This window comes from Vanessa tameamea, chromosome 10 (genome assembly GCF_037043105.1).
Source record: "Vanessa tameamea isolate UH-Manoa-2023 chromosome 10, ilVanTame1 primary haplotype, whole genome shotgun sequence".
In the NCBI taxonomy this organism is placed as follows: Eukaryota; Metazoa; Arthropoda; class Insecta; order Lepidoptera; family Nymphalidae; genus Vanessa; species Vanessa tameamea.
In genome coordinates, this window is record NC_087318.1 from 2,650,470 (window position 1) to 2,662,925 (window position 12,456).

Below are 12,456 nucleotides of genomic sequence, written 5' to 3' on the forward strand. Positions count from 1 at the left end.
TAAAAATAAAAAACATGTTAAATATCCCGTTTTAAATACTGTTAGTAATAAAAATAACCATGTTAATTTAAAATCTTATTATAATAGTTTTTAATAAACATAAGTCTGTCAAACTGGTCACACTGAATTGAATTAAAGTGCAAAATCCATCCTCGTTTTTCGTCGTCCGAATATTACGTTACTCATTTCTTCAAATTGCTCATTAGCAAAAGTTCTATTATTTTCTTCGCTGGCATTTATTTTTATATCCGTTCTGTTACGCGGCATAAGCAAAAAGTAGGATTTCATTAATGGAATATCGTATCGAACTTGACTAAAATGTACGTTACAAAGTAATTTCTAAACGAGCAGCCTCCAGAGTACCTAGGGCATTCCGGTCGAGCGAAGATTGCCGCACAGGGAACGTTTGATTGGGAAAATGTTTGGAAGCAGTAGTCACGCATACCGACATCTATCCCCATAAACTAAACACTATTTTAACGAAACATAACATTAAAATAGGATATATGCGTAATCAACTACAAAGTCAACTGAATTATGTGGAAGCTCACTGGATAAGTTACTGGATTAGATATTGAATTACTTACTAAATAATACACGAAACACCTCTAATTTTCTTTATCAAAAGTGAAGGAAACATATCAATTAAACACTTTGGTACTTTTATCTCTTAATGAAACTAATTTGAAAATTTGATAAATCATACGGCTCTTTTAATATTATCGTTGGCTCCAACTAAGTGACGTAATTAATTTATACTAATGTTGTTCAATTAGGAATTTTGTCGTCTGAGAGATGAAAAATTTTGTGGTTCAAATAAAATACTTGTTATAAATAATATTAATAAACTTTTTCTAAAGAAATAATTAATGTTTTATTTTAAATTCGCTTATTACTTAATTCAGGAGAATATTCGAGCAATAAAATAGGGACTCAAAAAATTGGTCGTTTTATTAAATAAGATTACGAATTATAATCATAAACAAATCGAATAATGAAAGTTTTAACTTTAGACTTCCGACTGAAAATATAATTCATTAAATAAAGATAACAGTACATGTACTAATACATTAGGTATATAAATAAAAATAAATGTATATAGGATATTGTTAGAAACGAAAAATAAAATAAACTACGCATTTAAAATGAATTTATTTAATCATTTCTTACCATATTATTCAACAATATTCATACAAAAACTGACATTTAAAAATATGAACACGCGACTAGTTTTCAGGTTCTGCACCGTGAGCGCTTTTGTGTTGCGTTGCGTGTTCCAACAAAGTCTTCTTTTGATGAAAAGATCGTTCGCAGTACACACATTTATATGCTCGGACACCCGTGTGAACGCTGCGGTGTCTCCTCAACTGCGTCGACGTTGGAAAACCTTTGCCACAATCAACACATTTATGGGGCATAAAACCCGTGTGGCTTCGCATGTGTAGATTCAACTGCCCTTTGGCTTTATATCTCGATCCGCAAACTTCACAAGTATGAGGTCTCTCGCCGGTGTGCCAGAACATATGTTTTTTTAATACTTTCTGCGATACAAAAGTCTTGGAGCACACTTCACATGTGAATGGTTTGTCTTTTGCGAGATTCCTTAAATGAAGATCTAACTTCGTCTGACTTTTGTAAGTTTTATCGCAATGGTTACATTTCACTGGATGAATTACAGTATGTAAATTCTTTATATGGTCCTAAAAATAGATATAGCGTGAATAATCGATTATACATACCCTTAATATTTAAGAGCTGAGCCGACCTGACCAATTAGGAAATGGGAACACACAAATCTTAACCGAAAAATGCGGCTTCAACCCCGTGAGTAGTTTTGAATTTTCGGTACTCAAACTGTGTTTATAATTCATCTCATTCATGGCGTTGAAGGAAAACATCATAAGGAAATCTGAATCCATCAGGCCTTATCTGAGTGAGGGCTTATCCCAGTAGTGGGACATTTCCAGATTGCTACTAATTTATTCGAACACGAGCATAGTATTACTTATAAATAAAACAATATTTATTTTCTATGCCAATAAATGCCATTTTAAATGCCAATGAATTAAAGAACAATATACTGAACACGATTCGATAATTAATAAGTTTATAGCTTCAATAATTGTATCAATTAAATTCATTTTATATCTAAATGTAGAGGAAGGTTTTAAATTGATTCGGTATGAACTCGATTAACACCGACCCGTTAAAGTGAATTACTCCAATAGCAAGCCCATTTATCAATGGTTTTACAACAACCATAGCTACATCAATCAAGAAAGATTATGAACAACGTGAAAGACAGAAATTAAAATATATTTTTACGATAGTATGTAATGATAAAAGTATCATTTTATAATATGTCATCTTGATGGTAAGTGGTAACCCCCCATAGACATTGGCAATTCGTAAGAAATATTAACCATCATTCACACCTCGAATGCGCCACCAACCTTTCGAAGTAAAGTGTTATGTCCTTTATTGCCTACCCTTCAACCTGAACACAAGACTGCTAAGTAATTCTGTCTACTTAAAATTCGGCTTGCACCAGCATTTATCAAATCAAAATAAAACAGTAAGTCACCATTCAAAGGCATTATTTTAAACCACATTCTAAAACCACAAGATAAGCTAGAGCTAAAATAACAAATGCCTGCTTTGTACAATAAAATATTGAGTTGAGGAAAACCACTTAAAATAAAAATGGAACGTACCTTTAAACCGGACATTCTCCTGAAACCTTTCCCACATGTTTCGCAAACGAATAGCCTGACATCTGTGTGGTAAATTAGATGTGATTTGATTTCATTTTTGTATAAAAATCTGCGAACAAGAATTTTGGCGGTGTGCTTTAAATTCAATAATATCAAAGCTGGAGATAAAGTAGGTCATGACCTATCAGAATTAATTAGGTATTAAGGTCGATCGTTGACTCTGATATGATTAGAGTTACCTGTTAATTATTTTAGAGGATAATATTCTTACTTATGTCAAAATGTTAACCATATTGAGTAATTTCAAAGCAAAGCAACGATTCAATTATTTAGACGTCATATTTATTTTACTATGACCGTATTTTAATTCACGATATACATATTTTCAAAATTAATGTTTAATATTTTCTTTTTTTTTTTTTTAATACAGTTACAAAATCTTATCTTAATTAAAGATTTTTTATTAACCATAAATGTTTTTGGTGCGTTAAAAAAGGTGATTTTTGAAAATGTTTAATAAATATGAACTCCACATTTTGATAAAGACGCTTCAATTTTAAATAGAAAAATTAAGATTATTTGAAAAAATATTATGGCAACACTGCTCCTTCACGTAGATTATTCTACGAACGGTTACCGAATGACGTTGCGGTCGTAATAGCATGAGTGATGTTGAACGCCCAGAACATCCGAATGATATCATAACAGACGAAGTACTAATAAAATTTACGATTTAGTTTTGCAGTAATAACCACGGAATATGTGAGAAATATTCAATAAAATCTCAAGCAATATTAAATAGATTTTGAGGGAAATTTGTGTAACAAAAAAATTATATACATAGATAACATTTCGTTTGCTTTTCATTCATTACTAAACAGACGTGTTTTTGTCGTAATATACAAGCAGTCTTGAGGTGACTATAAATTGCACGGCAAAATGTGTCCGAAGAAGGCAAAGTTTGGACGACAAAAGAGTATTGGTAAAGAGTAATTTTAAGGGCATATAATAATTATTATTATTATTTAAAATATCATACCTTTTTGTATAAAAAAAATTACGGTATAGTTTGGCGGACGATCATTTGTGCCATAGACAATAGCACTGTAAGAAATATTAACCATTCCTTACATCGCCAATGCGCCACTAACCTTGGGAAGTAAGATGTTATGTCCCTTGTGCCTTTAGTTACACTGGCTCACTGGCCCTTCAAACCGGAACATATCAATACTGAAAACTGTTGTTTGGCGCTGGAATTCTGGTGAGGTTCTGATGAGTGGGTTCTGTGGAGTGGTTACCTATCCAGACGGTCTTGCACAAAGCCCTACCACCAAGTTAAATTATATTAGTTTCGTTTTATACTTTCTGCATTTCCAAATAAGAAAACTTACCACTGTTTTACGTATTAAACAACTAGGAACCAACCCAATTTTTCAAGTTCATAGTTTTTTTGGACCGTATAGTTCTTATGAATTGTACAGTGTAGTGTATATGACATAAATTATTTACGACTTATTTTCTCCCCAACAATTTTTCTCAATTGATCATCTTGTAACGTGCAACTTAGGTAAATTACCCACGAATATTCGTTTAGACTTTACTACGTAGTAGATAAGGTTCAGAATTGATGTGAAGAGATGTAAATTATATTTTTATCCCGTCAAAACCAGAGTGAAGCGATATAACCGTATATAATGCTGTATTCGTTGAAAACATTCGAGTTAATGATGGTTTCCTTCATGTAAAAAAAAATCAAACGGGTATTTTCACTTTTTTTATTGTAAATGGGTAAGCAAAAAATAGGTATTTAATAGTATTTTAGAAACTGGAGAGATGCCGATCAAATGGAAAGACTCTTACTAAGGACAGGCGGATGGATAATAAGCCACCTGATGGTAAGTGGTCACCACCACTAAAAGATATTAACACTGTGAGAAATATTAACCTCACCTCACCATCAACCTTCGCACCTAAGATGTGTTATGTCCCTTTTGTCTGAAGTTAGACTAGCTCAATCTACCCATGGTGGTTCCTAGAGTCGGGCTACTAATAGCTCTACTGAATATAAGTTTTAACTTAGAATTGCATGAACATTCTATAAATGAGAAAATAGATACAACCAATCGACACAGTTACTTACTTCCTTCCACAGTGATCGCAAATAAACAAACTATTTTCGTTGTGTAGTCGTTCGTGTTTCCTCCAAGTATTGAATTTTCTAAAAGTTTTATTGCATATAGAACAAAGACCACCCGCTTTTTGTAAATGTACCGATCTGAAATGAAACTGAAGGGATGGAACCGAAGCCTTCTTCTTTTTACAAGCATGACAGAATAATTTCATTTTGGGGCAGTGTTCAAAACTGAAAATAAAAATTCGTGTAATAAAGTTATTCACAACAATTTATTACATGAGAAGAAATATTGTAACTTATTAAAACAAACTATAAGGAAACATAATTTATTCTTTTGTTATTCGACGTATACTTCAGTCTTAGTTTTTGGAATCAACAAGCTCCACCTGGTTCGAATATTGATTTTACAATAACAGCTATACATAAATAGATTATTTAAGAAAAAACTAAATGGTCAATGTAGTTTAGGACCAATCATAATTATTCATAGGTTTTGGTACGATGGGAGGTCCAATAAGGACGCGGACAGTAAGGGTTAAGAAGCAACGTCAATTAAATAAAATGCCAAAACTATTCTTCTTTCAATTATATTTTGTACATTGGAAGAATAGCTTTTGTAATCCTTCAATTTATTTTTATCTTTGCTTTCAGATTTTGTTGAATAGAGCTCCTTGGTTCCATTTTCAACCGAAAAAAAATAATTTAAAAAAATACACAGATACATTTGGACTAGGACGCATAAACAAGCGGATCGAACCCGTATTTGTGTAAAGCAACCAATGCAACTCTTGAGAATCGTGGTTTTGTCTTGCTAAAAGCAACACTCCTTTAGAAAATAGTCCTCGTTTACTTTCCTTGTTAAAATTATTTCAGTCTCGCTAATATAGAAACGTATTACTACGTATTACTAAGCATCATTGCTTTTCTTTATAATCATTTAATAAAATATTAACATGACCTTAAAAACTGTTCCTATCTTTTCTGCTGATTTTAATAACTTAAGCTGCTGATTTTAATAAATTTATCTGTGCATGGACGTTTGCTTTGACACTGGCCCAAACTAATGAACATGGGTTTATCACTTTAGGCTGAGATAAGGTATGACTCTCATCCTAGTCATAATTCACGCCAAAATCGTAGACAAATAATGTCAAAAAATCTAAACTTACTATATGATTTAAATGAATTCCCAATTAAATGGTACCAAGTACCTGCCTTACCCCCAGATAGATACATAGAGACCTTTATCCCAAGTCCTTTCTCTCCATTTTGCGAACTTTTGACCTCCCCTCGTATAATTATAATTAGATAATTTTGTAAATTATTAATTACCCTTAACATAAAAAAGAACTATTTTGAAAGAAAAAATTCAAGAGCATAGAATACGAATCGTTCAAATTCATTTAAACTATTAAATAAATATTTACATGATTACAAGATTTAATAAATATAAAAGGATTCTGAAATCAAGTGGATTTGTAGCAAAATATTTATTTACAATACCTACAAATGACTATTTCCCAACACTTCGACCAACTTGAACATGTTTTACAGCAAATCCTTTTTTAAATCCAGTAAGTACTTTTTGCATAATCTACGTTGAGCAGAATGCAAAATAAAAATGGTAATTTTATCGCTGTTGGTTCGACGAACAAAATGTGTAAGATATTTCTATATCTAGAAACTGAAGTATTCAATGATTTTATTTTGGTAATTTTCACACGTGACTTCAGCTATACACTATAAATTTATTAAAAACGAACACATTGACATATAACTATTAAAAATATAGCTTACTATACCTATGTGTTATCATATCTGCAAAATCTCGGCCACAATAATTGCACAATTGACATTGTAAATCATTGTTTGACCAATGTTCATCCATGTGATTCGCGATGTCACAGGTAAAGGGCGTATTGCATAAACCTAAAACATTACCATGAATATTATTGACTATATGTTACATATACCTGTGATGACTCAACTGCCCTCTTCATCCTGAAAGGACTGCTCATGGCAACGCTATTAGAGATTGTAACCTAATTTCTTTAAAAATAGAGGCATCCTTTAAAATCAGTCCGAATCAAGCCTGGACCGTGACGACGCGGCAGAGCTTAACAGATTTAGAGATACAAGCCACTTGACGCGCGAGTAAAACGCACGAATGAGCAATAAAAGATCAAAACGTACAAAAAAGAAATTCCAAAATGTATATAGGCAAATCTGTGAGGAAAGAAATAATAATTGAACAACTAATCACTTCATTATGAATTAAACGAGTCCAGTAAAACATTAAAAATTTATCATGAAGAGTATGATGAAAAAGCGAGTGATTGAGAGTGATTAATAATTTTTTTTAATCCAATATGTTAACATAATTTTTAGACCAGTATTGCCATAATTAAATGTCTACTAATGTCGTTCTAGGCAAAGTTAGTCCGCTCTTGGACAAAGTTCGACCAAGTTGCTTTTTTTTTTCAAACCAGCAAAACACAAACAGTACACTTCGAATGAAGATTCAATTATTTTTTTATAAACACAAAAAAAATGTAAAACAATTTCTGATGTTCGTGTACTTACTAATATTGTTAAAAGCAAAAAGAGGTTTTACCCGGCATTATCCTGTCAACGAATAAAAAAAATACCGCTGTCACGCCACTATGGTTTTTCTTTGTGAATTAGTACCTTTTATATCTATAATACTTTTATTTAAATAAAATCGTTCGGGTTTTTTATTTTTTATGTAAAAATATAATCTACCTATCTACTACATTATAATTTATTTAGCTTAGCTGATTATTGTGATTATTGATTATAGCGGTCGTTCGCATTGGGCTTAAATAAACTTTACGTAGATTGAACACAATACATGTATTGGCTTCCCAGAAGTTCAAGGGGAATTACGACTGCAAAAGCCTGTAAATGTCTCATAGCTGGGCTAAGGCCTACACAGTCTTTGAGGAAGAGTTTTGGAGCTAGAAGAGCGTACTCTTTCCTGAAAGGCCGGCAACGCCCCTGCAAGCCCCCCGGTATTGCAGATGTCCATGGGCGGTGGTAGTCACTTTCCATCAGGTGAGCCTCCTGCTCGTTTGCCACCTATGACATAAAAAAAAAAAAAAGCTAATTGCACTACGCTCATATGCTGGTTGGTGAATAAACATTTGGCAGAATTTCATTGACACATGTTTATTTCATGTTTGGTTTCCTCACGATGTTATCCTTTAACGCCGAGCTCAAGGTGAATTATATACCCGAACTAAGCACATGGAAATTCAGTCGTGCTTGCTTAAGTTTGAACCCACAATTTTCGGTTAAGATGCACGCGATAAGTCTACCATTGACATGATAGTTCCATGAAAACAGATGTTTTACTGAATTTGTCACTTTATCAGCAGTTTTTTTAATAAGCACTTTTTCACAGCAACTCATTATATATTTACGAACATCGTGAGAAACTGCATGAATCGCAAAAAATATGGAGGCATTTATTTATAGCTACACGTAAAAGAAGATTGGAAAATTGGTCAGAGTATTATACTTTCATGACGCATGAGAAAAAAAATGTAACGGAAAAATATTCGACGTGTGAAAAATTTTAATAACTATATATTTTATGGAAAACATAATCGGTACCTATAACATAAGGTTTTTATTATTACGAGAGAAACTTTCAAAATTCCATGGGTATGGGGGTGTACGTTGAGTGAGATTCTTACACACTAAAACCTCTGCAATGCCGTCCTATACAAAGCTAAAAGATGTTACGGGATCATCCTCATATAAAACACTCCAGGCCCCTCCAAAACTATACTTCGCGCGCAATCGGTTCTATTTTGCGGTAATGATCTCGATCGAGTCGATTCTCATGGCCTCGTTACATTTCGACATTATCAGGTCGAACAGTAATACTAAGTATTACTAAATACAAGAGGAAAGAATACTTAGTAAATGTCACAATAGCTAATTTACCAGTTTCCGTAAGAGGCAGTAATTTTACATTGTCAGATGTATTTGTGATCAGATGTAACCGCAATGAGTATAAATTTAAATATATAATATATGAATGTGTCAAAACTTACCACACGTGGTCAATGATATTTGTTTCGTTTTAGTTTTAGAATCTTCTAATTTTGTTGCTTTATTTTTATCGACTTCTATACTAATACTTTTGATATCGTTTTTAAAACATAAATTCATCATATGTGTCACTAGCCATTTGTGATTCCCTAAAAAATACTTTACATTAATTACAACACCTTACACCACTCACAACAACAAGATTAACTAGACTGTTCACTCATAAATTTGCTTTTCTTAGCAAAGTCTACTGTTGAACAAAACAATACCAAAATAATTTTAATGGTGTTGCTAACGGTACTAAAAGGCGTCAGTTGACGTCATTCGGCAGTTCCTAAAGGTCTTATCCAACACACATATATACAAGATAATAATTATGCACTTATAATAAAGTACCTACTAAGTTCTACAGTGTATGTGTTAAAAATATGTTAAAATTTATCTAAATTTATTTTAGAATATTTTATGCAAACAACTTGTTTGTCTACACAACTCCTTTTTACAAAAATAAAATTTCAAAATAAAAATAAAATTTACAAAATATTATAATATTGAGAGTTGATGTAAAATTGTAATTATTAAATAAAAAAATAGAACATTGTTATGTTATTGATAATTCATATTCTATTTTAAAGGTTATGTTACATATTTTATTTTTATTTTATATAGATGCTTTTCATTGGAATATTCAAGCATATAATACAACCTATGACAGATCCATGGACTATTAAATCTTTTTTGATTAAAAAGTCCTTAAACCAAACTCTTAATAGACAGTAATATATTTACTCATATTCAATGAAACTTTTTAAATATAACTGTCCTGAGTATGAAAACTATTTGTTACATATGAACCGGCCGGAACTGTTTTAAAATTCAGTGAGAAGACTATAGCCATATACAAATTTATAAAAAACAGAACTTTATAAAAAAAAAAAGTATATGGTTTTTTTTCATTAGATTCTAATTTTGGCATACATTTATTAATATAAACCGTTTTTACAAATACTGCTATACAATTTTTCAAGAATAGAATTCTTTTTTTATTGAAAAACATCCAGAAATTTGATAGTTGTGTCACAGGATAAATACACAGGGTCGTAAACCCTACAAGGGCTCACTCAAAAAATCATCAAAATCGATCTAGCCGTTTAGGAAGAATTCAGTGAGATACACAAATAAGAATTATAATATATATATAAAAGATAATATAACTTACTGTATTCCTTCTTGCATTTCTCACATTGATATCTTTTTGTTATTTTGTTCAAAATATCATTACTATCTATATGAAATAAGTTTTCATTCAATATTAAATTTCCTTTTTCATCATTTATATATATTATTTCAACATTTGTTCTTTGGTCATTATTATTATGGTTTTCAACTAGAGTCTTATCATTATTCATGTTAGTTATAATATTTATACCCTCCGAATCACAATTATGTTGAGGAATATCATGTCTAGTATTTTTGTTGTCACGCTCAAGTTGTCCATTAAAGTGTTTGTCTTCATGAAATATATTTTCTGAATTCTCGCATTTTATAACTTCTTCTTTTACAACTACATTGCATTTCTAAAACAGTCATTGCTATTTGTACTCCACTAAAATAATGAATAACACCCATACAGACTTCATATTTTCATGTTAAGGTTCTCACCATACCTACCAATCTTAAGTACCATATAAATAACACCAATTATCATTTAATTCAAACTTACCTGAACATCTTCATTCAATGATTTCCAATGTTCTTCGGATTCCAGACATTTTTGTTTAAATTTTACATAATTGTTTATATTATCTGCGCACTTAAAACATAACCTTTTTGGTGGACATTGGATGTTAATCTACAAATTACATTAATTATATTTATCACAATCTCCGTTTTAGTTAAGGTATTTATTATTGTAAACTATAAAACAAATTTTACTATCCAACAAGTATCTCCTTCATTATTGATTTTTCAATTGAATATTGAAAGAATATTGTAGTCTATAAATAAAAATAATGTTCTAGAAGTTTGTATAGTTTTAAAATGAATAATACGTACAGATATACCAACACAATATTCAAACCACTGTAGTATTTTTTGATCTTTAGTAAGATCTATACCTCCAATTGAGTCATTATCCAAGCATATACGACATGAGTCAGCACAAATTGATGGTTTGTGATCAAATAATATCGACATTTTTTATTTTTTTACATAAATATGTTAAATTTCAATATTATTAATGTATGTAAACAAACTTTTATCATTCGCAGTTTTAGTCGTTGTCAAATGTCAATTAACAATTTCGGTGCTGTCATTTATATACGTCACTGAGTTCATACAAATCGTTACAGACTATATTAGAAACAATGTTGTAAGTCGCTAACGACATAAAATACTTAATACTTAATAGGTATTACGATTGTGCCGATTGAATTACAAAGAGTGCCATCTTTTAATTTAGTAAGCACTGTTTTATAATACTAATAATAACTAGCGATTATTTCAAGTACCTCATCATGATCATCATCATGATTAGTCTGTGTTATTCCACTGCTAGACGTAGGCCTCCCCCAAGGCGCGCCACTAAGCCCGATCTTCGGCCCTTCTCATCCATGTTCTACCGGCCACCTTCCGTATATCGACGCTCCTTCGTGCCGCAGGGCGTCCTACACTACGCTTGCCGATTCAAGTACCTATTAAATTGATATTATGGAAGATTATATAATTTTATTTTTTGGAGGAAGTGTGACTTTATTTGTAGGTATAATTATGTTTGCTGTATTATTTTTTTTGTTTGTAAAATATAACATAATATTATCCCTAAATTGGTTTTCAACCTCAATCTTTGGCACTACCCAATAATTGACTTTTTATAAAAATTAAATAATAAATCTGTAAGTACAGAATGATTATAAAATAAAATGAAAAAACAAAACCTATTTTGTAAATTTCTTTTTCATTTATGATGGAAAACTATTCCAATATGTCTATTAGTTGTTACTACTTAGCAAACAAGCATCAAACGGCCGCTTTGCCAATCTACTTAATTATACCTAATATGAAATTCAAAAAGATAGTCATTGATCCGATACAATATAATTTCTGGAAACTTTTAGCAAAAAGATCTATTCTCCTGATTTAATATTATACTTTTTTTATTGGTAGGTACGAAGTGACCTAAGTAGAACTTACGTTCTTATTTTAAAATGCCGTATTTTTGCAGTAATATTTACACAAAATTGGCAAACCGTAACACGAAAGTTTTGAAATAATGTACTTACCTACTTATATCTTTATTTGACAGTCTATTTATAGTCAACGCTTCTGACGCCGAATGTTCCTATCATAATATAATATAACACTCGCATGTCATGGTAAAACGGTGTTACATAATTATTATTATATTACTAATATATCACAACCAATGATATAACGCATTTATGAAATACTATATGAACGACAAAAACTTTTTTTTTTAATTACCTATAATTATTTAAAAAAAAAACAACGGATTGTATCGTACATCTT

The 12,456-nt window shown here is 31.1% G+C and overlaps 1 protein-coding gene across 1 annotated transcript; it reads right to left on the reverse strand.

The window, feature by feature from the left end:
• Positions 1-1,136: 1,136 nt before the first annotated feature.
• LOC113391444 (oocyte zinc finger protein XlCOF6-like) lies at positions 1,137-11,221 on the reverse strand. The gene is made up of 8 exons (XM_026627410.2): positions 10,984-11,221; positions 10,652-10,780; positions 10,148-10,505; positions 8,931-9,077; positions 6,651-6,777; positions 4,855-5,076; positions 2,715-2,823; positions 1,137-1,700 (listed from the first exon to the last, which is right to left on the reverse strand). The coding sequence occupies exons 1-8, from the start codon at positions 11,122-11,124 to the stop codon at positions 1,227-1,229; spliced, it is 1,707 nt and encodes a 568-aa protein (XP_026483195.2). The 5' UTR covers positions 11,125-11,221; the 3' UTR covers positions 1,137-1,226.
• Positions 11,222-12,456: the final 1,235 nt, after the last annotated feature.

What these genes read in the sequence shown, in the direction of transcription:
- LOC113391444 (XM_026627410.2), bottom strand. Translation starts at nt 11,124, where the DNA reads ATGTCGATATTATTTGATCACAAACCATCAATTTGTGCTGACTCATGT. An exon ending in GAAATGCAAGAAGGAATACA is followed by an intron (nt 9,078 to 10,147) that starts GTAAGTTATATT and finishes AGTATTTTTTAG; the next exon opens with GGAATCACAAATGGCTAGTG. An exon ending in GGAGAATGTCCGGTTTAAAG is followed by an intron (nt 1,701 to 2,714) that starts GTACGTTCCATT and finishes ATCTATTTTTAG; the next exon opens with GACCATATAAAGAATTTACA.